The sequence below is a fragment of the Nomascus leucogenys genome, chromosome 24, assembly GCF_006542625.1.
Source record: "Nomascus leucogenys isolate Asia chromosome 24, Asia_NLE_v1, whole genome shotgun sequence".
Lineage (NCBI taxonomy): Eukaryota > Metazoa > Chordata > Mammalia > Primates > Hylobatidae > Nomascus > Nomascus leucogenys.
This window is the reverse complement of record NC_044404.1, coordinates 879,808-905,974: the sequence shown is the minus strand read 5'-3', so window position 1 is coordinate 905,974 and position 26,167 is coordinate 879,808. Positions and strand designations below refer to the sequence as shown.

Below are 26,167 nucleotides of genomic sequence, written 5' to 3'. Positions count from 1 at the left end.
AGATCATTTCCATGTACGTGATTTCAAACATCCAAGTGCAGTATTAAAAGCAGTTGTAAATTATGGTTCTCATTTTCATGATACAATTACCATATAAACTTCCTCTTGCTGCTGTAACCAATTACCACAAACTTCATATCTTACAGTAAAATGACTGTTAATCCTACTGTTCTGGAGTTCAGAAGATTTAAATGAGACTCACAGGGCTAACATCAAGTTTTGGGCAGGGCTGCAGTCTTTCTGAGGGCTCTGTGGCAGAATCTATGCACTTGATTTTTTTGAGCATCCAGAGGCCACCTTTATTCCTTGGAACATGACCTCATTCTTATATCTTCTTTTTTGTTGTTGTTGAGATGGAGTCTCCTTCTGTCACGCAGGCTGGAGTGCAGTGGCACGATCCCAGCTCACTGCAACCTCTGCCTCCCGGGTTCAAGCGATTCTCCTGCCTCAGCTTCCTGAGTAGCTTGGACTACAGGCACGTGCCACCATGCCCAGCTAATTTTTTGTATTTTTAGTAGGGATGGGGTTTCACCATGTTAGCCAGGATGGTCTCGATCTCTTGACCTCGTGATCCACCCACCCCGGCCTCCCAAGGTGCTGGGATTAGGCGTGAGCCACCGCGCTGGGTCCTCATTCTTGTATCTTAAAAGTCAGTGATGTTGAGTAATTTCTCATGCCAATACCTCCATGGTTGTCTTTCTTCTGCCTTCTTCTTTCACTTATAAGGAAGCTCGTGATTTCATTGAACCCACGCGTTTAAGATAATGTCTCCATCATTTTATTGCAACCTTAATTTCACTTGAAATCTGATTTCCCACTGCCATGCAACCTAACATATTTGTATGTTAGACTCTGGGAATTAGGACATGAACATTTCTGGGAGGCCATTATTTTGTCTACAGCGGACATAATCTATTTACCTGCAGATTAAAGTGTTCTTTATTTTTCTGCCTCCCTCTCTTAATTTTTTTTAAATAATATGAATTTTAATAAAGAGAAAGACAGAAAAGAAAGGAAAGAAAGAAAAAAGAAGGAAGGAAGGAAGTAGAAAGAAAAGAAGGAGGAAATGAGAGAAGGAAGGAAGGGAGGGAGGGAGGAAGGGAGAAAAGCAGGAAGGGAGAAAAAAGAAAGCAAGAACACAAGAAAGAAAGAAAGAGAGAAAGAGAGAAAGAAAGAGAAAGAAAATGAAAAAGAAAGAAAGAAAAAGAAGGAAAGGAAGAAGGAAGGGAGGAAGGAAAGGAGGAAGAGAGAATGGTAAAAGGGAGGAAGGCAAAGAAACAAAGAAAATAAAGAGGAGAAGGAAGGAAGGAAGGAAGGAAAAAGGAGGAAAGGAAGGGAGGGAGGAAGGAAGAAAAGAAGGGAGGGAGAAAGGAAGGGAGGGAGGAGGGAAGGAAGAATAAGAGGAAAGAAAGAAGGAAGGAAAGAAGGAAGGAGAAAAAAGAAAGAAAAGCAAAGAAAGAGGAAAAGAAGAAAGGAAGGAAGAAGGCAAGGGAAGGGAAGAGAAGCGAAAGGAAGATGGAACGAAGGAAGGAAGACCGCAAATATTAGAAATTCTGGGTTTGTTAGAGAATATGCCATACTGGTTTTTTTTCACTTGAAAGGAAAGTGTATCTGCCATTGAAGATTGGATGTCTTGTTGTTGATGTTGTTTTTCTTATCTTCCATATGATTACTGAGTTTGTGCCTAGTCTGTCCATTACTAAGACAAAAGTGTTGAAGTCTGCAAATATAATTTTGGATTTTTCTAGTTCACCTTTGATTTCTTTCATGTTTTACTTCATGTATTTGGAGGTTCTGTCGTTAGCTGCATACCCTAATTCGTAGGATGTTTACATCTTCTTGAGAATTGATTATTATATTATATATTCTCATCTCTGATTCTTCTTGTTCTGAACTCTGTTGCGTCTAGTATCAATGTAGTCCTTCCACAGCTTTATTTTAGTGTTTCCATGATATGGCTTTCTCCATATCTTGATTATAACCTATTTATATCTCTACATATTTGGATCAAGATATAAAATTTAGAGTTAATTTTTTAAAGATTTTTTGAAGATGTAATTCGTATTTATTTTTGTTCTATTTGACATTCTCTGAATTTCCTGTATCTGAAGTTTGATTTTCTGTCACTTCTTTTAGAATATTTTTGGCAGTTATTTTGAAAAATATTTCTTTTGCTCCATTATTTTTCCCTCTTTTTTTTGGGATTTCAATTATAACTAGCGTGGGTAATTTCATCTCAGTCTTATGCAGGTGCTTTTTCTCAGGGTCTCAGGAATGTAGCCTTCTCACACTTCTGTTCTGTTCCTGGCTGTGTTGCTGAGCTCAGTGATATTCCTCCTTCACCTTCAAGAGCAGTTTTGTTTTGTATTTCCTGTTTTCATACTCCCAGCATCAGGAGTATTCTAACTGTGGCAGTTTTTGTTGCCTTCCCCTACATATTAAGTGGAATATCTTGGTCTATTTGGACTTTTATAACAAAATAACATCAACTGGGTGACTAAAAAACAACAGATTTTTTTTCACAATTCTTGAGGCTGTAAGATCTCCAGTCAAGATGCTCACAAATTCAGTGTTGATGAGAGCCCATTTCATGGTTCATAGATAGTGCCTTCTTTCTATGTCCTCACATAGTGGAAGGCACACAAGAACTCCATTGAGCTTCTTTTATAAAGGCACTAATCCCATTCGTAAGGGCTCGGCCCCCAAGACCTGGTCACCTCCCAAGTGTTCTGCTCTCCCTGATCTGTATCATATACAGACTATCTTGGATTCCTTACCAATTGCTTGAGAGATCACAGTGGGTTTGTGGGCAAAAAGTTTTCAAGGTGATGGATCTTTCACAACTTCTGCAGCTGTCAGCGGTCTCCCAATCTGACCAGCCCCACTTTGTATTCAGGAATTTATTGATTATCCCAGCTTTACTTGTCAGAGTGGTGTCTATTTGCATCTGTCCTACGTAAGTGCATCTGTCCTCTTTCTCCTTGCAGGTGCTTGTTTTCCCTCACATTTTGACTCAGTTCTTGGCAACCTGGTTGCTATAAAAATAAAGTCAAGACTTTGAACTTAGTTTGGTTCTTTCATTGTTGTAAGGTTAGGAGCCCTATTCCATCCCAGCTCTCCAAAACCCAGAATTTTTGGGGGGTTGAAATTTTAGGCTTTCTCTTTGAATTGTTGTTTTATCTTATTTCAGTTACAATTTGCATTTTCATAATGATTAATGAGACTGAGCTTTTTTTGTGTAGTTGACTGTACCTTTGGATTTGTTTCCCAAATCCCTTTTCATTTCTTATTTTCTTTGTGGTTTTAGAAAATGTAGCTTACATATTGTAGCTTGATTTTTTTACTCAGTTAATGGCATGCTTAATGGAGAGAAAAAATATTAACTATATTTCCCTTTTTAATTACTGTGCTTTTTTCTTTTTTAAGGAAATATTTCATTATGTGCTGCGGCTTTTTAACCCCGCCGCTGCAGCTTTTTGTGGCCTTTTGCCCCCGCCGCCGCGGCTTTTTGCGGTTTTTACCCCCGCCGCCAAGGCATTTTGCCCCGTCGTCGCGGCTTTTTCCCCCGCCCCCACGGCTTTTTGCGGCTTTTTACCCCCGCACCCGAGGCTTTTTGCCCCCGTCGTCGTGGCTTTTTGCGGCTTTTTGCTCCCCGCCGCCGCGGCTTTTGCTGCTGCGGCTTTTTGTCCCAGCACCCGGGGCTTTGTGCTCCCCGCCGCCACGGCTTTTTGTCCCCGTCGCCGCGGCTTTTGCCGCCACAGCATTTTGCCCCTCCCCGCCGCAGTTGCCACCGCCACCGCGGCTTTTTGCCTCCGCCGCCGTATCTTTTTGCGGCTTTTTCCCCCTGTAGCCGCGGCTTTTTGCCCAGGCCTGTACGACTTTTTGCCCCCGTCGCCGCGGCTTCGCCCCCCCACCGCCGCGGCTTTTGCCGCCGCGGCTTTTTGTCCCCCACCGTTGCAGCTTTTTGCAGTCGTGGCTTATTGTTCCCGCCACCGCGTCTCTGAGGGCTGGAGCAGCAGACTGGGCTGCCAGCTCTACCGGCGTCCTGGCTGGAGCAGCGGCGAGGGGCGCTCCTGGTCCATCTCTTCCGTCTCGGGGGTTCCTGGCTTAGGCGCCCGCGCCCCGGGCTCCCTGCCTCGGCCGCCGCAGTGTGCATAGAGCAGCGCTGTGCGCCGCCGCGATGGGAGAGAAGGAGGCGGCCGTGGAGTGAGGCGCGGGGGCCGCGGCCAGCCGGGCGCTGCAGCAGTGCCGGCAGCTCCAGAAGCTCATCGGCATCTCCATCAGCAGCCTGCTGGGGCTGCACACCAAGTGCGCTGTGTCCAAGGACCTCACCCAGCAGGAGATATGGACAGTGGTGCTTGTAACAGGGTCGGGGACCTGGGCTGGGCTCGAGGAGCGGCCCGGACACCTTCCTCCTGGCCCCAGTTCACTCCTGGCCGAGTTTCATCCTTGAGCCCTAGTCGCCCCCTTGGAGGCTTCCCCTCGCTCCTGCACTCGCTTTTAGGCAGCCAGAGGACCCGGGACCAGCCCTCACCTTGGGCAGGATTTGTGGGGCGGGTGCGTGGTGGGAACTTGGATGGAGGCTCCAGGGGCCCGTGGGTGGGGTGGGCTGCATGCGGACATCCCCTTACCCCCCGAATTCCCATCTGGTCCAGCCCTCTTTTATCATGGGTGAGGAAACTGAAGGCCTCAGGGAGAACTGACTTGCCAGGAACCCCTGTTAAGGATAATTAACAAAGAGTGGTTATTAAAGGAGCACTGAGTTGGGAGTCAGACCTGGAGGCCCACACCCTTGGTTAAGACAGTATACCACCTTGAGTCTGACCTGTTGACTGAGGGTGAGCCACTCCATCCTCGTCTGATTGTGGGGTCTTGACCTCAAGGGGCTTCCTGCAGGAAGAAGCAAATGGGTTTCCTTTCCTAGCTCTGTCCAGTACCTTAGGGACCCTGAGAACTGGAGAGATTCTTGGAGAGCCATCTAGTGTATGTCATGGGTGGGACTTTCTTGAAGGTCAGTCTGCCCAGTGGGCTGGCTCAGCCCTAATGAACTGTCTTGAATCTTTGGAGTTGTTTGTGTACTTTTAAGGGCTTCTCATCCTTGCACCAAAAGATCCCCTGGAAATGAGGTGGGAGAACCTTAACTTTTTTGGGGCCTTGTGTTTTTCTTAAAAGTTCATGCACATGGCCAGGTGTGGTGGCTCACACCTGTTATCCTGTCCTGGATCCCTTGAGTCAAGGAGTTTGAGACCAACCTGGATAATATAGTGAGACCCCGTCTCTACAAAAAATAAAATATTTACCAGGGGTGGTTGTGCGCATCTGTACTCCCAGCTACTGCTGTGGCTGAGGCGGGAGGAGCACTTGAGCCTGCACTGAGCTGTGATGTCACCAGTGTACTCCAGCCTGGGCCACAGAGCAAGACCTTGACTCAAAAGAAAAACCAACAAGAAAAATTCTTGAAGATTTTGCATTCTGTCCCACTGTCCATTGGTTTTCATGTCAAGATAATGTCAGAAATTCTTTACAATTGCTTCCAGAAGGAGTAGCCTTTTGATCTAGTGCACAGGTGTCCAGTCTTTTGGCTTCTCAGGGCCACACTGGAAGAAGAATGCTCCTGGACCACACATAAAATCCACTAATGCCAGCGATAGCTGATGAGTTTAAAAAAAAAAAAAGGTTTGTGCATAATTTTCATGATACCCACCACCACAGATAGGCGGAAAAGTCCTTGTAGTCAAAGGGTTGGACAAGGCTGATCTAGTGTCTTGTCGTCCATTTTGGCTTTCTCCCTGATTCCAGAATGCAGATAGAGACGTAGAGAGGTGCTCTCAGGACAGCTGTTGAGATAAAAAAATCGTTGTCATTTATTCCCAAGCACAGCTGTTTGTCATTTGCATTGAAAAAGTCTCCATTCAAACTGCTGTCTCATATAAAATCTATTTATATAAGTCTGTATTTTTCTGTTGTCTTGGCCTTTGTGGGCAGTAGTGTGTTTTAACCGAGCAAACTGTCCTTCCAAATAATGAAGCCGAAGTCAGCCTACCTGCTTGCCATTTTTCTTCCCCTTCCATTTTTCTAACCTCAGGATAATTGTAAGAATGAATTAAGATTTGTGTTTAAGGCCAGGCACAGTGTCTCAGGCCTGTAATCTCAGCACGTTGGGAGGCGGAGACGGATGTATGGCTTGAGCTCAGGAGTTCAAGACCAGCCTGGGCAACATACTGAGACTCCGTCTTGTATAATTAAAATTTAAAAAAAGAAGAGAAAAAGACCTGTGTTTAAAATTTAAAAAGGGGGGGAAGTGTAATGCAAAATGTGGACTATGCCAGCTATGATTGGGAAAAGTAATTTTTCATACTGCATTATCTGCAGATTTGTATTAGCAGTATACTGGTCATAAGCGTTTTGCTTTCCTCAAATATGAGGTAAGCTACTTTAAAGTGTGGTGGGGCTTTCTTCCACGTGGCTCCTGGAGGTGTTGAGTCCCAATTTAGCCAATTAATTTGGATTTAGTTTTGATATGGATAAGGGAGACCAGCTTCATTCATGGTGCACACACTGTTTTGCCAATAAGGAAAAAAAAAAGCAACCTGAATGTTCTTACTCATTAGATGCTATCTGGAGAGCTCCTACCCCGCCCCCACCAAGGCCCGGGCCCTTAAAAAGACCCAACGCAGCCTTTCTGTATCTCATACTGTATTCTGCAAGATGCTCTTGTGAAAGAAAGTTGTGCTGCATCAGCAATCTCCCTCCTGAAGATCCCTGCGGATGAGGATTTGTGTTTTAAAGGTTCTGAGAAGTCCTGCAACAACAGTTCTCAAACTTATTTGTCCAGGGGATCTTTCCTTCCACTGAACATAACTGGGGAGACACGGCCTTAAGCCTTGAGCAGAGAAAGAGACAAGAAACTGTTGGCTCACTTACAACCAAGTGTTGTGTTTATGTTTTAGGTTTTTATGAAATTGAGGTGCTGTTTGAGGTTCTAAGTCAAACTGGGTGGTTGAAGAGAGGCTGGTATCCCTGTAGACTTAGCCAGCCATGAGAGGTTGCCTTTTGTTGAAGGAGGTGTTTTACAAAGGGAAATAGGTTGTCTCCTGGACATCACATTAGCACTTAAATACATGTACCACTGAAATGAAGTGAAATGATGAAATGAAATTAAATGATGAACTGATGAAACGAAATGATGAAATGATGAAGAAATGAAATGATGAAATGATGAAATGAAGTGATAAAATGATGAGATGAAATGATGAGATGAAATGAAATGGTGAAATGATGAAATGAAATGATGAAATGAAGTGATGAGATGACGTGAAATGGTGAGATGATGAAATGAAATGGTGAAATGAAATGAGGAAATGAAATGAAATGATGAAATGATGAAGTGAAATGATGAAATGAAGACATGATATGAAATGATAGAATGAAATGATGAAATGAAATGATGAAATGAAATATTGAAATGAAATTAAATGATGAATTGATGACATGAAATGATGAAATGAAATGAATGACAAGATGAAAGATGAAATGAATTGATGAGATGAAATGAAATCGAGATGAAATGATGAGATGAAATGAAATCATGAAATGAAATGATGAAATGATGAGATGAAGTGAAATGATGAAATGATATGATGAGATGAAATGATGAAACGAAATAATGAAATGAAAGGATGAGATGATGAGACGAAATGATGAAATGAAATGAAATGATGAAATGGTGAAATGAAATGAGGAAATGAAATGATGAAATGAAATGATGTGAAATGATGAAATGAAAAGATGAAATGAAGAAATAATATGAAATGATGAAATGAAATGATGAAATGATGAAATGAAATGATGAGTTTAAATGAAATGATGACATGAAGTGAAATGATGAGATGAAATGATGAGATGAAATGATGAAATGATGAGATGAAGTGAAATGATGAGATGAAGTGAAATGATGAAATGATATAATGAAGGGATGAAATGATGAGATGAAAAGATGAAATGATGAAATGAAAGGATGAAATGAAATGAAATGATGAAATGAGGAAATGAAATGTAATGATGAAATGAAATGATGAAGTGAAATGATGAAGTGAAATGAAAAGTTGAAATGATGAAATTAAATGATATGAAATGATGAAATGAAGTGAAATGATGAAATAAATGAAATAATGAATTGATGAAATGAAATGATGAAATGAAATGTGATGAAAAGATGAAATGAAATGAAATGATAAAATGAAATGACGAGATGAAAAGATGAAATGAAATGATGAGATGAAATGAAATGATGAGATGAAATGCAATCATGAGATGAAATGATGAAATAATGAGATGAAGTGAAATAATGAAATGAAATGTTTAGATGAATTCATGAAATGAAATGATGAAATGAAATGAAAGGATGAAATGAAATGAAATGATGAAATGAAATGATGAGATGAAATGATGAGATGAAATGATGAAATGATGAGATGAAATGATGAAATGATGAGATGAAATGATGAAATGAAATGATGAGATGAAATGATGAAATGAAATGATGAAATAGATGAACCCAAAATACTTATTCATTTTTTTCTTGGCATCCTTCTAAGAGTATTTTAGTGTGGTTAATTTCTAAAAATAAATTGCTATTCAATGGCAATACAGTTGGCCTTTGCACCACAGGGGTTTGAACTGTGCAGGCCCACTTAGCAAAACCAACAATTCTACATCCTTCTCCACACCCTGCCCATGAAAAGGATGAGGATGAAGACCTGTTTGATCATCTACTTCCATTTAATTACTAGTAAACATATTTTCCTTAGGATTTTCTTTTTCTTTTCTCTGGCATGTTTGTTAAGAATACAGTATATAAGACATATAACATTAAATATGTGTTAATTGACTGCTTGTGTTATTTGTAAGGCTTATAGTAGGCTATTAGTAGTTAAGTTTTGGGAGAGTCAAAGTTATAGTGGATTTTCTACTGTGCAGGGGGGCCAGCACCCCAACTTCCATGTTGCTTAAGGGTCAACTGTACATGTTATTTCCTTTCCTGTAAGAGAAAAATGATGAGAAGGTCTTTTCTCCAATAAGTGTATTCAAAATGTAGCAGACTTGAAATGGGTTGGCGCCACCATTTTGCGTCTCACTTTGAAAACTTCTGATTAAAAACTGTACTAAATCCTACCTTACTTTTCCAAACTTAGAAAAAAATGTTACAAAGAAAAGGGGTGAAACCATGCTAGTTTCCACTGAAATTTGAAATTATCTTTTAAAAATATATTTTTACTTTAATTACTTCCAAAATAGAGATCAGTTGCGTACAAATGGCAGGTCACCCTAATCCACCCTGTGACTGCACTTAGATTCATGAGGAATTGTGCCATTTAGAACGGGTAGAGAAGAGGAATAGAGTGCTCTGCTTCTTGAAATAGAAACATGCACATAGCCACATGCTTTGATTCTGTTGTCACTGTGTACTTACTGCTAGGAAGAGGGCATGTTTGTGTATTTTTCTGCTAATTATTATCCAAGTTGTTAATGATTTAGGCTTTCAGAACCATATAAAGATTTTTTTCTGGCCAGGCGCGGTGGCTCACGCTTGTAATCCCCGCACTTTGGGAGCCCGAGGCGGGCGGATCACGAGGTCAGGAGATCGAGACCACGGTGAAACCCCATCTCTACTAAAAATACAAAAAAAAAAAATTAACCGGGCGTGGTGGCTGGCGCCTGTAGTCCCAGCTACTCAGAGAGGCTGAGGCAGGAGAATGGCATGAACCCGGGAGGCGGAGCTTGCAGTGAGCCGAGATTGCACCACTGCACTCCTGCCTGGGCGACAGAGCAAGACCCCGTCTCAAAAAAAAAAAAAGACTTTTTTCCTTTCAGATATAAACTATCTTGAATTGTTCTTCTGATCGTATGAGGGATAAATTTCCCTAAACATTCTTCAGACCAAAATATTATGTCCATATAAATGCCAGTAGCAAGAGTAGAATCAACCACAACTGCCTTTGTAATGACTTAAAGCTTGTGTGCCTATAAGTAATTGGCATTTTATATAATCAAGAATCTTTTGACTCTATTTGAAACATGGCTCACATATATTAATTTTATATGCAAATATATATAATATCATTGTATATGAAACTAAATTTTGGACTTTAGAACAGCTTCTTAGAATCTTGACTTAAATATCTACAGTAATATTTGACTTAAAAAATTTAGCACACTGTCACTATGATAAAAAAATTACTATAAAATTATTTAAAAAATGTTTTCCACCCTAACATTTAAAATATTCTCACATTGGTGGTTAAAACCTATTGTGATTGTTCTTAGAATTTAGATAAAAAATGTTCCAGAAAGTTTGAAGAGAAGCACTTTAGTCAATTTTTAGTTGTTCAAGCATGAAGAAATGGCATTTCATTGACATTTTTAAAACTATTCAGATGCCCTCTTTGAATTCAAGTATTTCAAAGATATCTTATTTTAAAATACCAAAATAGGAATAGAATATGAAGGGCTGGTTATGAGTAATATGATACACTTTTATGAGAGGGTGAGATTACAATAACAATACCTCCTCTCATAGAATAGCCAGCAAGTCTCCACTAAGTAAGAGTGCCTTGATTTTATAGATGTGTAATCATGGATATTGAGTTAATCTGAACCATTTGTAGGCACAGGAGTTTACTAAAGAATTATATAATATCTTTCAAGTATTTAGAATAGTGTTGAAATTAAGCCTGCATCCCCAGGATTTTCAGAGGTGCTGATGCCTAATAAACTCAACCCCTTATATGCCAAATTTGGCTTATAACCCACCCATTACCCAAGCTACACCTTAAGCATCAAGATTCAGAAATGTAATTTTAAATATGCAAGAGTTTGAGGAATTCACTACTCACACTTTGTTGAACAGTCTATCCAAGTGCATCAAGAAAATGTGTCTAAAGAAATTTTGACCAAAGGATTGATAGTAGCGTTGAATACATTTAATAGTAGATCTAAGATTAAAAGGTGAGAGTGAGGGTGAGAAGAGTGTATGAATGCTTCGTGTTCTGACAAAGAGAATGTAGCACCCATGTGGTACCTGCTTGGCTGCATTGCCAGTGCCCACTGTAGACTATTTTATCCAGGTGTTTAGGTTTTGTTTTGCTTTGATTTTTTCTTTTCAGCAGAGTTAGTCCAAGACCAATAACTCCATAACTGGTAGAATTGGGAGACTTCAATAGTGCTTAACATTTTGTACATACCTTTATAAAAGTTTTCTTTTTCTATTTTTCTGGAGAGATTCTTTCCAATATACCCCATCATGGTTGAACTCAAAGTCATTGCTTATTTAAAATCTACAACTGCTGACGTTTTGTGTCCTTCACATTCCAGGTAACTGGTTTTTTGTGCATTTTCTGTATTTTTCTCCATCAGTCTACCTAGATATTTGTTAGGTTTAATATTTTAATATTTTTCTGAAAAAGTGAGGTTTTGCATTTTTAAATACATACTCAGTTGCTTTAATTCTGCTTATTTCCTCCTTTTTTTTTGAGATGGAGTCTTGCTCTGTCACCCAAGCTGGACTGCAGTAGCGTGATCTCTACTGACTGCAACCTCCATCCCCAAGTTCAAGCAATTCTCCCACCTCAGCGTCCCGAGTAGCTGGGATTACAGGTGCATGCCTCCATGCCAGGCTAATTTTTGTATATTTAGTAGAGAGTGGGTTTCACCATGTTGAACCAGGCTGGTCTCGAACTCCTGACCTCAGGTGATCCACCTGCTATTCCTCCCAAAGTGCTGGGATTTAATGGAATGAAATGGCTTGGAATGGAATGGAGTCTATTGAAATGGATGGCAGTGGAGTGGAGTGGATTGGTGTGGAATGGATTGGAATGCAATGGGATGAGATGGAAAGGAGTGGAGTGTAGTGGAGTTTAGTGGAATATAGTGGAATGGAATGGGATGGATTGGAATGGAGTGGACTGTAATGGAGAGGAGTCGAATGGAGTGTAGTGGAGAGGGGTGGAGTGGAATGGAGTGGAATGGATTGGAGGGGAGTGCAATGGAACGGAATATAATGGAATGGAGGGGAAGGGAATGGTGAAATGAAACGTTAGCTGAGATTGTGCCAATGCACTCCAGCCTGTGTGGGAGTGAGACATCCTGCAGATAGAATGGAATGGAATACAAAGGAGAGGAATGGAATGGATGGGAGTGGAATGTTGTCAATGGAGTGGAGAGGAATGGGAAGGAATGGAATGGAATGGATAGAAGTGGAATGGAGTGGATTGGAGTGGAATGTAGTGGAATGGAATGGGATGGTATGGAGTGGAGTGGTGTGGTAGGGAGTGGAGTGTAATGTAGTGGAGTGGAACGGAGTGGAGTACAGTGGAATGGAGTGCAATGGAACAGAATGGAATGGAAAGAATTGGTGAAATGAAATATTAGCTGAGATTCTGCCAATGCACTCCAGCCTGTGTGGGAGAGGGAGATCCTGTCGATAGAAAGGAGTGGAATGGAATGGAGAGGAATGGAATGGAATGGAGTGGAGTGCAGTGATGTGGAATGGATTGGAGTGGAGTGGTGTGCACTGCAGTGGAGTGGAGTGTAATGGAATGGAAAGGAATGTAAAGTAATGGAATGGAATGGAATCTATAGGAGTGGAGTGGAGTGGAGTGGAATGGAGTGGAATGAAAAGGGATTTAATGGAATGGAGAGGAGTAGAGTGGAGTGGAGTAGTTCATAGTGCAGTGGAGTTGAATGGAGTGGAGTGGAATGGCGTGGAGTGGAGTTGAGTGGAATGGAGTGGAATGTAATGGGATTTAATGGAATGGAGTGGAGTTGATTAGAGTGGATTGTTGTGGAGTGCAGTGGAGTGGAATGGAGTGGAGTGGAATGGAGAGGAGTGGAATGAGAGGAGTGGAGAGGAGTGGAATGGAGTGGAATGGAATGGAACGGAGTGGAATGGAAGGACATGGAATGGAATAGTTATATGAAATGTGAGCTGAGATTGTTTCACTACACTCCAGCTTGGGAGACAAAGTGAGATGCTGTCACAAAAAAGTAATGGAATGAAATGGCTTGGAATGGAATAGAATGGAATGGAATGGAGTCTATTGGAATGGATGGCAGTGGAGTCGAGTGGATTGTTGTGGAATGGATTGGAATGAAATGGGATGGAATGGAATGGAATGGAGTGGAGTGGAGATTAGTGGAATGTAGTGGAATGGAATGGGATGGATTGGAATGGAGTGGAGTGTAATGGAGTGGAGTAGAGTGAAGTGGAGTGGAATGGAGTGCAATGGAATGGAGTGGAGTGGAGTGCAGGGGAGTGGAGAGGAGTGGAATGGAGTGGAATGGAATGGAATGAAGTGGAGTGGAGTGGACTAGAGTGCAGTGAAGTGGCATGGAATGGAAAGGAATGGAATGCAGTGGTGAAATGAAATGTTACCAGAGATTCTTCCACTGCTCTCCAGCCTGGATGACAGACTGAGATCCTGTTGAAAGAAAGGTATGGAATGATTTGGAATATAGTGGAGTGGAGTGGAGTGGATTGGATTGGAGTGGAATGGACTGGCATTGAATGGAATGGAATGGAGTGGATTGGGGTGGAGAGTAGTGGAGAGGAGTGGAGTGGATTGGCATGTAATGGAGTGGAATGGACTGGCACTGAATGGAATGGAATGGAGTGGATTGGGGTGGAGAGTAATGGAGAGGAGTGGCGTGGATTGGCATGTAATGGAGTGGAATGGAATGGTATGGAATGGAGTGGAGTGGAGTGGAGTGCAGTGGAGTGGAGTGGAATGGAATGGGATGCAATGGAATGGAATGGAGTGGAGAGGAGTGGAGTGGAGTGGATTGGAGTGGAATGGAATGGAATGGAATTGATTGGAGTGGAGTGGAGTGGAGTGGAATGTAATGGAATGGAGTGGAATGGAATGGAATCATATGGAACAGATTGGAATGGTGAAATTAAATGTTAGCTGAGATTGTGTCACTGCATTCCAGGCTGGGTGACAGAGTGAGATCCTGTTGAAGAAAGGAATGGAATGGAATGGAGTGGAATGGAAAGGAATGGAATGGAATGGCATGGAATGGTATGGAGTGGAATGGAGTGGAGTGGAGTGGAGGGGAGTGGATTGGAGTTCAATGGAGTGGAATGTAATTGAAGGTATGGAGTGTAGTGGAGTGGAATGGAGCCGAGTGTAATGGAGTGGAGTGGAATGGAATGCAGTGGCGTGGAGTGGAATGGAATGAAATTTAATGAAATGGAATGGAATAGAATGGAATGGTGAAATGAAATGTGAGCAGAGATTGTCCCAGGGCACTCCAGGCTGTGTGACAGTGTGAGAACCTGTCAAAAGAAATGAATGGAATGGACTTCAGTGGAATGGAATGGAATGCAGTGGAGTGGAGTGGAGTGCAGTGGATTGGAGTGGAGTGGAGTGGAGTGGATTGCAATGGAATGGAATGGTATGGAATGGAATAGAGTGGTGAAGAATGGAGTGGAGTGGAGTGGAAAGGTGTAGAGTGGAGTGGATTGTAGTTGTGCAGAGTCGAGTGGAGTGGAATTTAAAGTAATGGAATGAAATGAAATGGAATGGAATGGAGTGGAGTGCAGTGGAGTGGATTGGAGTGGAGTGGAGAGGAGTGGAATGGAGTGGAATTGAATAGGATGGAATTGAATGGAGTGGAGTGGAGTGGAATGGAATAGGGTGGAATTGAATGGAGTGGAGTGGAGTCTACTGGAGTGAAATGGAATGGAGTGGAGTAGAATGGAGTGGAATGGACTGGATGCAGTGTGGAAGAATGGAGTAGAATTGAATGGAATGGAAAGGAATGGAGTGGAGAGGATTCGAGTGGAGTGGCATGGAATGGAGTGGATTGGAATGGAGAGGTGTGGAGTTGAGTGGAGTGCAATGGAGTGCAGTGGAGTGGAGTGGAATGGACTGGAATGGAATGGAGTGGAGTGGAGTGGAATGGAGTGGAATGGAACTGAGTGGAGTGCAGTGGAGTGAAGTGGAGTGGAGTGGAATGGAGTGGGGTGGAATAGAGTGTGGTGGAGTGCAGTGCAGAAGAATGGAGAGGAGTGTAATGGAGTGCATGGTAGTGGAATGCAGTGGAGTGGAGTGGATTGGAGTGCAGTGGGGTTGAATGGAATGGGATGGAATGGAATAGATTGGAGTGGAGTGGCATGGATTGGAGTGGCATGGAATGGAGTGTAATGGAATGGATTGGAGTGGAGTGGAGTGGAATGGAATATACTGGAATGGAATGGAAATTGAATGGAATGGAGGGGTGTGGAGTGGAGTGGAGTGGAAGGAAGTGGAGTGTAGTGAAGTAGAGTTGCTTGGAGTGGAGTGGAGTGGAGTTGAATGGAATGGAACAGTATGGAATGGAATGGAGTGGAGTGGAGTGGAGGGGAGTGGACTCGAGTGGAGTGGAATAGAATGGAGTGTAATGGAATAGGATGGAATAGAATGGAGTTGAGTGGAGTGGAGTGGAGTTGAGTGGAGTGGAATGGAGCGGAGTGGAATGGAGTGGAGTGGAGTGGAGTACAAGTGTGGTGGAATGGAATGGAATTAAATGCCATGGAGTGGAATGGAGTGTAGTGGAGTGGACTGGAATGGATTGTAATGGAATAGGATGGAATGCAATGGAATGGAGTGGTGTGGTGTGGGATGGAGGGGAATGGATTGGAAGGGAATGGAATGGAGTAGTTTGGAATGGAGTGGATAGGAGTGGAGTGGACTGGAGTGGAATGGAGTGCAATGGAATGGAATGGAATGGAATGGAACGGAGTGGAGTGGATAGGAGTGGAGTGGAGTAAAGAGGAATAGAGTGGAGTGGAGTGGAATGGAGTGGAATGGAGTGGAGTGGAATGTATTCGAGTGGAGTGGAGTGGAGTGGAATGGAGTTGACTGGAATGGAGTGGAGTGGACTGGACTGGAGTTGAATGGAATGGAATGGTATGGAATGGAATGGTGAAATGAAATGTGAGCTGAGATTGTGCCACTGCACTGCAGCCTGAGGGACAGAGTGAGATGTTCTTGAAAGAAATGAAAGGAATGGAATGGGGTGGAATGGAATGGAAGGAATAGAGTGGAGTGGAGAGGAGAGGAGTGGAGTGGAGTGGAGAGGAGTGGAGTAGAGTGGAGAGGAGTGGAGTGGAGTTGTGTGGACTGGAATAGATTCAAATGGAATGGGATGGAATGGAATAGAGTGGTGTGAATTGGAGTGGAGTGGAATGGAGTGGAGTAAAAAGGAAGTTGAGTGAAGAAGAGTTACGTGGAGTTGAGTGGAGTGGAGTGGAATGGAATGGAATGTGATGGAATGGAATTAAGTGGAGTGGAGAGGAGTGGATTGCAATGTAATAGAGTGGAACGGAATTGGATGGAGTGAAATGGAGTGGAATGGAGTGGAGTGCATTGAAGTGGAGATGAATGGAGCAGAGTGGAATGGAGTGGAGTGGAGTGGAGTGGAATTTTATGTAATGGAATGGAATGGGAAGGAATGGAATGGAGTGGAGCAGAGTGAAGTGGAGTGGAATGGAGTGCAATGGAATGGACTAGAGTGGAGTGCAGGGGAGTGGAGAAGAGTGGAATGGAGTGGAATGGAATGGAATGAAGTGGAGTGGAGTGGACTGGAGTGCAGTGAAGTGGCATGGAATGGAATGGAATGCAATGCACTGGAATGTTGCAATGAAATGTAAGTGGAGATACTTCCACTGCTCTCCAGCCTGGGTGACAGACTGAGATCCTGTTGAAAGAAAGGTATGGAATGAAGTGGAGTGTAGTGGAGTGCAGTGGATTGGAGTGGATTGGATTGGAGTGGAATGAAATGGGATCGAATGGAACGGAAAGGAGTGGAGTGGAGTGGAGTGTAGAGTAGTGGAGAGGAGTGGAGTGCAGTGGCGTGGAATGGAGTGGAATGCAATAGTATGGAATGGAGTGGAGTGGAATGCAGTGGAGTGGAGTGGAGTGGAATGGAATGGAATGCAATGGAATGGAATGGAGTGGAGAGGAGTGGAGTGGAGTGGAATGGAGTGGAGTGGATTGGAGTAGAGTGGATTGGAGTGGAAAGGAATGGAATGGAATAGAGTGGAGTGGAGTGGAGTGGAATGGAATGGAATCAAATGGAAAGGATTCGAATGGTGAAATTAAACGTTAGCTGAGATTGTGTCACTGTATTGCAGCCTTGGGGACAGAGTGAGATCCTGCTGAAGAAAGGAATGGAATGGAATGGAGTGGAATGGAATGGAATGGAATGGAATGGGATGGCATGGAATGGAATGGAGTGGAACAGAGTGGATTGGAGTGGAGTGGAGCAGAGTGGATTGGAGTGCAATGGAGTGGAATGTAATGGAAGGTATGGAGTGCTGTGGAGTGGAATGGAGAGGAGTGAAATGGAGTGGAGTGCAAAGGAGTGCAGTGGTGTGGAGTGGAATGGAATGGAATTTAATGGAATGGAATGAAATGCAATGGTGAAATGAAATGCGAGCAGAGATTGTCTCACTGCACTCCAGGTTGTGTGACAGTGTGAGATTGTGTCAAAAGAAATGAATGGATTGGACTGGAGTGGAATGGAATGGAATGGAATGCAGTGGAGTGGAGTGCACTGGAGTGGAGTGGAGTGGATTACAATGGAATGGAATGGGATGGAATGGAATAGAGTGGTGAGGAGTGGAGTGGATTGTAGTGGAATAGTGTAGAGTGGAGTGGATTGTAGTTGTGTGGAGTGGAGTGGAGTGGAATTAAAAGTAAAGGAGTGGAATGAAATGGAATGGAATGGAGTGGAGTGGAGTGGATTGGGGTGACGTGGAGTGGAGTGGAATGGAGTGGAATTGAATAGGATGGAATTGAATGGAATGGAGTGGAGTGGAATCTACTGGAGTGGAGTGGAATGGAGTGGAGAAAAATGGAGTGGAATGGACTGGATGCATTGTGGAGGAATGGAGTAGAATGGAATGGAATGGAATGGAATGGAGTGTAGTGGAGAGGATTCGAGTGGAGTGGCATGGAATAAAGTGGAGTGGAATGGAGTGGTGTGGAGAGGAGTGGAGTGGAATGGAACGCAGTGGCGTGGAGTGGAGTGTAATGGAATTTAATGGAATGGAATGGAATGAAATGCAATGGTGAAATGAAATGTGAACAGAGATTGTTCCTCTGCACTACAGGCTGTGTGACAGTTTGAGATCCTGTCGAAAGGAATGAATGGAATGGACTGGAATGGAATGGAATGGAATGGGATGGAATGGAATGCAGTGGAGTGGAGTGGAGTGCAGTGAAGTGGATTTGAGTGGAATGCAGTGGAATGGAATGGGATGGAATCGAATAGAGTGGTGAGGAGTGGAGGGGTTGTAGTGGAAAGGTGTAGAGTGGAGTGGACTGTAGTTGCTTGGAGTGGAGTGGAGTGGAATGAAATTTAACGGAATGGAATGAAATGGAATGGAATGGAGTGCAGTGGAGTGGAATGGATTGGGATGGAGTGGAGTGGAGTGGAATAGAGTGTAATGGAATAGGATGGAATTGAATGTAGTGGAATGGATGGAGTCTCCTGGAGTGGAGTGGAATGGAGCGGAGTAGAATGGAGTGGAATGGACTGAATGCAGTGTGAAGGAATGGAGGAGAATGGAATGGAATGGAATGGAATGGAATGAAATGGGAGTGGATTGGAGTGGACTGGAGTGCAGTGGAGGGGCATGGAATGGAATGGGATGGAATGGAATGGAATGGGAAGGAATGGAATGGAACGGAGTGGAGTGGAATGGACTGGAGTGGAGTGGAGTGGCTTGGAATGGAATCAATGGAATGGAATGTTGCAATGAAATGTGAGCAGAGATTCTTCCACTGCTCTCCAGCCTGGGTGACAGACTGAGATCCTGTTGAAAGAAAGGTAAGGAATGAAGTGGAGTGTAGTGGAGTGCAGTGGAGTGGAGTGGAGTGGACTGGATGGGAGTGGAATGGAATGGGATCAAATGGAATGGAATGGAGTGGAGTGGAGAGTAGTAGAGAGGAGTGGAGTGGAGTGGCGTGGAATGGAGTGGAGTGGAGAGTAGTGGAGTGGAGTGGAGTGTAGTGGCATGGAATGGAGTGTAATGGAATGGTATGGAATGGAGTGGAGTGGACTGGAGTACAGTGGAGTGGATTGGAAGGGAATGGCATGCAATGGAATGGAGTGGAGAAGAGTGGAGAGGAGTGGAGTGGAGTGGAAAGGAGTGTAATGGAGTGGAATGGAATGGAATAGAATAGAGTGCAGTGGAGTGGAGTGGAGTGGAGTGGAAAGGAATGGAATCATATGGAATGGATTGGAATGGTGAAATTAAATGTTAGCTGAGATTGTGTCACTGCATTCCAGCCTGGGTGACAGAGTGTGATCCTGTTGAAGAAAGGAATGCAATGGAATGGAGTGGAATGGAAAGGAATGGAATGGAGTGGAATGGAGTGGAGTGGAGTAGAGTTCAGTGGAGTGGATTGGAGTGCAATGTAGTGGAATCTAATGGAATGTATGGAGTGGAATGGAGTGGAGTGGAATGGAGTGGTGTGGAGTGGAGTGGAGTGGCGTGGAGTAAAATGGAGTGAAATTTTATGGAATGGAATGGAATGAAATGCAATGGTGAAATAAAACGTGAGCAGAGATTGTGCCACTGCAATCCAGGCTGTGTGACAGAATGAGATCCTGTCAAAAGAAATTATTGGAATGGACTGAAGTGGAATGGAATGGAATGGACTGGAGTGCAATGGAATTGAATGGGATGGAATGGGATGCAGTGGCGTGGAGTGGAGTGCAGTGAAGTGTAGTGGAGTGGGTTGCAATGGAATGGAATGTGATGGAATGGAATAGAGTGGTGAGGAATGGAGTTGAGTGTAGTGGAAAGGTGTACAGTATAGTGGATTGTAGTTGTGTGGAGTGGAGTGGAGTGGAGTTAAATGAAAAGTAATGGAATGGAATGAAATGGAATAGAATGGAGTGGAGTGGAATGGATAAGGGAGGAGTGGAGTGGAGTGGAATGGAGTGGAAAGGAGTAGGATGTAATTGAATGGAGTGGAGTAGAGTGGAGTGTCCTGGAGTGGAGTGGAATGGAGCAGAGTAGAATGGAGTGGAATGGACTGGATGCAGTGTGGAGGAATGGAGTAGAATTGAATGCAATGGAAGGAATGGAGTAGAGTGGAGAGGATACGAGTGGAGTGGCATGGAATGGAGTGGAGTGGAATGGAGAGGTGCGGACTGGAGTGGAGTGGAATTGAGTGTAATGGAATGGATTGGAATGGAATGGAGTGGATTGGAGTGGAGTGCAGTGCAGTGGCATGGAGTGGAATAGGGTGGGGTGGAATGGAGTATGGTGCAGTGGAGTGCAAAAGAATGGAAGGGAGTGGAATGGAGTGCAGGGGAGTGGAATGCAGTGGAGTGCCATAGATTGGAGTGGAGTGGAGTTGAATGGAATGGTATGGAATGGAATGGATTGGAATGGAGTGGCATGGATTAGACTGGAGTGGAATGGAAAGGATTTGGAGTAGAGTGGGGTGAAGTGGAATATATTGGAATGGAATGGAAATTGAATTGAATGGAGTGGTGTGGAGTAGAGTGGAGTGGAGTGGAAAAGAGTGGAGTGAAGTGGAGTTGCTTGGAGTGGAGAGGAGTGGAGCAGAATCGAATGGAACGGAATGGGATGGAATGGAATGGAATGGAGTAGAGTGGAGTGGAGTGGAGGGGAGTGGACTCGAGTGGAGTGGAATAAAATGGAGTGTAATGGATTAGGTTGGAATTGAATGGATTTGAGTGGAGTGTAGTGGAGTGGAGTGAAATGGAGCGGAGTGGAATGCAGAGGAGTGGAGTGGAGTTCAGTGTGGTGGAATGGAATGGAATTTAATGCCATGGAATGGAATGCAGTGTAGTGGAGTGGACTGGAATGGAGTGCAATGGAATAGGATGGAATGTAATGGAGTAGAGTGGTGTGGTGTGCAATGGAGGGGAATGGAATGGAAGGGAATGGAATGGAGTGGATTGGAGTGGAGTGGATAAGAGTGGAGTGGAGTGGAGGGGAAAGGAGTGCAATGGTATGGAATGGAATGGAACAGAGTGGAGTGGATAGCAGTGGAGTGGAATGGAGTGGAGATGAAAAGAGTGGAGTGGAGTGGAGTGGAATGGAGTGGAATGGAGTGGAGTGGAATGGATTCGAGTGGAGTGGAGTGGAATGTAGTTGAGTGGAATGGAGTGGAGTGAAGTGGAGTGGAATGGAGTTGAATGGAATGGAATGGTATGGAATGGAATTGTGTAATGAAATGTGAGCTGAGATTGTGCCACTGCACTCTAGGCTGTGTGACAGAGTGAGAACGTGTTGAAAGAAAGGAATGGAATGGTTTGGAGTGGACTGGAGTTTAGTCGAATTTAGTGGAGTGGAGTGGATAGGAGTGGAGTGAAGTTGAGTGGATTGGAGTGGAATGGAGTGGATTGGAAAGGAATGGAATGGAATGGAGTAGAGTGGAGTGGAAATGAATGGAGTAGAGTGGAGTGGAGAGCAATAGAGTGGAATGGAATGGTATGAAAAGGAATGTAATGTAATGTAATGGAGTGGAGTAGAGTGAAGTGCAGTCGAATTTAGTGGAATGGAATGGAGTGGAGTGGAATGGAGGAAAGTGGAGTGGAGTGGACTGGAGTGAAATAAGGTGGAATGGAATGGAGTGGAGTGGAAAGGAATGGAATGGAATGGAATGGAGTGCAGTGGAGTGGAATGGAATGGAATGGAATGGAGTGGAGTGGAGTAGGGTGGAGTGGAGTGGAATAGAGTGTAGAGGAATGGAGTAGAATGGAATGGGATGGAGTGGGAATGAGTGCAGTCGAGCGGAGTGGAGTGGAATGGAGTTGAATGGAATGGGATGGAATGGAATGGATTGGAGTGGCGTGGTATGGATTGAAGAGGAGTGGAATGGAGTGGAGTGGAGTGGAATGGATTGGAATGGAATGGAAAGGGAATGGAATAGAATGGAGTGGAGTGGAGTGGCATGGATTGGGGTGGAGTGCAGCGGAATGGAGTGTAATGGAATAAGATGGAATTGAATGGAGTGCAGTGGAGGGGAGTCTCCTGGAGTGGAATGGAATGGAACACAGTAGAATGGAGTGGAATGGACTGGACATAGTGTGGAGGAATGGAGTAGAATGGAATGGAATGGAATGGAATGGAGTGCAGTGGAGAGGATTCGAGTGAAGTGGCGTGGAATGGAGTGGAGTAGAATGAAGAGGTGTGGATTAGAGTAGAGTGGAATGGAGTACAGTGGAGTGGAGTGGAGTGAAATGGAGTGGAATTAAGTGTAATGGAAAGGACTGGAATTGAATGGAGTGGAGCAGAGTGGAGTGGAATGGAATGGAGTGGAATGGAGTGGAGGGAAATGGAGTGGAATGCAGTGGAGTGGAATGGATTCGAGAGAAGTGGCATGGAATGGAGTTCATTAGAATGCAGTTGAGTGGAGTGGAGTGGACTGGAGTTGAATGGAATGGAATGTTGAAATGAAATGTAAGCTGAGATTGTGCCACTGCACTCCAGGCTGTGTGACAGAGTGAGAACATTTTGAAAGAAAGGAATGGAACGGTTTGGAATGGACTGGAGTTTAGTAGAGTGTAGTGGAGTGGAGTGGATAGGAGTGGAATGGAGTGGAATGGAAAGGGATGGAATGGAATGGAATGGAGTAGAGTGGAGTGGAAAGGAGTGGAGTAGAGTCGAGTGGAGAGCAATAGACTGGAATGGAATGGTATGGAATGCAATGGAGTGGAATGGAATGGAGTGGAGTGGAGTGAAAAGCAGTCAAATTTAGTGGAATGGAAAGGAGTGAAGTGGAATGGAGGGGAGTGGAGTGGAGTGAAATAAAGTGGACGGGAATGGAGTAGAGTGGAATGGGATGGAATGTAGTTGAGTGGAGTGGAGTGGAGTAGGCTGGAGTGGAGTGGAATAGAGTGTAGAGGAATGTAGTATAATGGAATGGTTTGGAATGGGATTGAATGCAGTCGAGTGGAGTGGAGTGGAATGGAGTCGAATGGAATGGGATGGAATGGAATGGATTGGAATGGAGTGGTATGGATCGGAGAGGAGTGGAATGGAGTGGAATGGAATGGAGTGGAGTGGAATGGATTGGAAAGAAATGGAAATGGAATGGAATAGAATGGAATGGAGTGGAGTGGCGTGGATTGGGGTCGATTGGAGTGGAATGGAGAGTAATGTAATGGGATGGAATGGAATGGAGTGTTGAGGAGTGGAATGGAGTGGAATGGAAAGGAGGGGAGTGGAGTGGAGTTGCGTGGAGTGGAGTGGAGTGGAATGGAATGGAAGATAATGGAAAGGAATGGAATGGAATGGAGTAAAGTGGAGTGGAGTGGAGTCGAGTGGAGTAGAATGGAGTGTGATGGAATAGGATGGAATTGAATGGATTTGAGTGGAGTGTAGTGGAGTGGAATGGAGCAGAGTGGAATGGAGTGGAGTTCAGTGTGGTGGAAAGGAGCGGAGTGGAATGTAGTGGAATGGAATGGAATGGAATGGAGTGGAGTGGAGTGGAGAGGAGTGGAGTGGATTGGAGTGGAGAGGAATGGATTAGAATGGAATGGAGTGCTGTGGAGTGGAGTGGAGTTGAGTGGAATAGAGTGGAGAGGAGTGAAGTGGATTGGATTGTAGTGGAGTGGAGTGGATTGGAATGAGGTGTAATAGGTTGGAATGGAATGAAACGGAGTGGAGTGGAGTGGAGTTCAGAAGAGTGGAGTGGAGTGTAATAAGTGGAGTGTAGTGGAGTGGAACGGAGTCAAGTGGAATGGAGTGGAGTTTCCTGGAATGGAGTAGAGTTGAATGCAGTGGTTTCAAGTTAAGTGGAGTGGAGTGGAATGGAGTGGAGTGTTGTGGAGTTGAGTGGAGTGGAGAGGAGTGGACAGGAGTGGAGTGAAACGGAATGGGATGGAATGGAATGGAGTGGAGTTTAGTGGAATGGAATGGACTTGAATTTAGCTGTGTGGAGTGTAGTGGAATGGAGTGGAGTTGCATGGAATGGAAGGGAATGGAATCAAATGGAAAGGTGAAATGAAATGTGAGCTGAGATTGTGCGACTAAACTGCAGCCTGGGTGACAGAGTGAGATCCTGTCGAAAGAAAGGAACGGAATGGAATGGAGTGGAGTGGAGAGGAGGAGAGTGTAGTGTTGTCTAGTATAGTGGAGTGAAGTGCAGTGGAGTGAAATGGAGTGTAAAGGAATGGAATGGAATGGAATAAAGTGGAGTGGAGTGGAATGGAAGGGAGCGGAGAGGAATGTAGTGGAAATGAATTGGTTGGAATGGGATTGAGTGGACTGCAGTGGAGTGGAGTGTAAGAGAATGGAAAGGAATGGAGTGAAATGAAATGGGATGGAATGGAATGGATTGCAGTGTAGCGGAGTGGAGAGGAGTGGACTGGAGTGGAATAGAGTGGGGTGGAGTGGAGTGGAATGGAGTGGAATGGTATGGGATGGAATGGAAGGAAATGGAGTGGAGTGGAGAGGAGTGGAATGGAATGGAATGGAATGGAGTGGAATGGAATGGAGTGGAGTGGAGTGGAGTCGAATGTAGTGGAGTTGAGTGGCATGGAGTGGAATGGAATGCATTAGATTGGAATGGAATGGAATGGAATTGTGAAATGAAATGTGAGCTGACATTGTGCCACTCCCCTCCAGTCAGGGTGACAGAGTGAGATCCTGTCAAAAAGATATTAAAGTAAATGACTGGAGTGGAATGGAATGGAATGCAGTGGAGTGGAGTTTAGTGAAGTGGAGTGGAGTGGAGTGGAGTGGAATGGTGTGGAATGGAATGGGACCGAATTTAATGGAGTGTAGTGCAGTGGAGTGGATTGGGGTGGAATGGAATGGGATGGAATGGAATGGAGTGGTGTGCAATGGAGTGAAGTGTACGTGAATGGAATGGAATGGAACGAGTGGAGTGGAGTTGGGTGGAGTGTAGTGTAGTGGAGTGGAATGGAACGGAATGGAGTGGACTGGAGTGGACTGGAATGGAGTGTAATGGAGTAGGATGGAGTGGAATGGACTGGAGTGGAGTGGATTGGAATGGAATGGAGTGGAATGGAATGGAGTGGATTGGAGTGGAGTGGAAAGGAGTGGAGTGGAAAGGAGTGGAGTGGAAAGGAGTTGAGTGGAATGGAATGCTGTAGAGTGGAGAGGAGTGGAGTGGATCAGAGTGGAGTAGAGTGGAGGGGAGTGGAATGGAGTGCAATGGAATGAAATGGAATGCAATGGAGTGGAGTGGACAAGACTGGAGTGAAATGGAGTGGAGTAGAATAGGGTGGAGTCTAGTGGAGTGGAGTGGAGCAGAATGGAGTGGAGTGGAATGGATAGGAGTGGAGTGGAGTGGAATGGAGTGGAGTGGAATGGGGTGCAATGGAATGCGTTGGAACAGGATAGGGAAGAATGGAATGCAGTGGAGTGAAGTGCAGTCGAATGGAGTTGAATGGAATGGAATGGGGAAAAGAAATGTGAGCTGAGATAATGCCACTGCACTCCAGACTGGGTGACAGTGGGAGATCCTGTTGAAAGAAATAATTGGAATGGACTGTAGTGGAGTGGAGAGTAGTCGAGTGGAGTGGAGTGGATTGGAGTGGAGGGGACTAGATTAGAATGGAGTGGAGTGGAATGGAGTGGAATGGAATGGGATGGAATGGAATGGAGTGGAGTGGAGTGGAATTGGGTGGAATGGAGTGGGATGGAATGGAATGGAGTGGAGTAGAGAGGAGAGGAGTGGAGTAGAGTGGAGTGGAGTGGAATTTAGTGGAATGGAAAGAAATGGAATGGAGTGGAATGGAATGGAGTGGAGTGGAGTGAAGTGCAGTCTAATAGAGTGGAATGGAATGGTGTGGACTGGAGTGTTGGGGACTGGAGTGGAGTGGAGTGGAGTAGGGTGGAGTGGACTGGAATGGAGAGAAGAGAAATAGAGTAGAATGGAATGGGATGTAATGGAGTGGAGTGGAGGGGAGTTGGGTGGAGTGGGGTGGAATGGAGTGGATTGGAGTTGATTGGAGTTCAGTGGAGTGCACTGGAATGGAATAGAATGCAAAGGGATGGAATGTAATGGAATGGTGAAGGAAAATGGGAGCTCCAATTGTGCAACTGCACTCCAACCTGGGTGACAGAGAGATCCTGTTGAAGGAAAGGAATGAAATGGAATGGAAT

The 26,167-nt window shown here is 44.4% G+C and overlaps 1 protein-coding gene across 1 annotated transcript; it reads right to left on the bottom strand.

The window, feature by feature from the left end:
- Window positions 1-3,517: 3,517 nt before the first annotated feature.
- Window positions 3,518-4,978, bottom strand: LOC100601158 (cyclin-dependent kinase 13-like). Its single transcript, XM_012504197.2, has 3 exons — window positions 4,938-4,978; window positions 4,631-4,659; window positions 3,518-4,350 (listed from the first exon to the last, which is right to left on the bottom strand). Exons 1-3 carry the CDS (start codon window positions 4,976-4,978, stop codon window positions 3,518-3,520), a joined length of 903 nt encoding a protein of 300 aa, XP_012359651.2.
- Window positions 4,979-26,167: the final 21,189 nt, after the last annotated feature.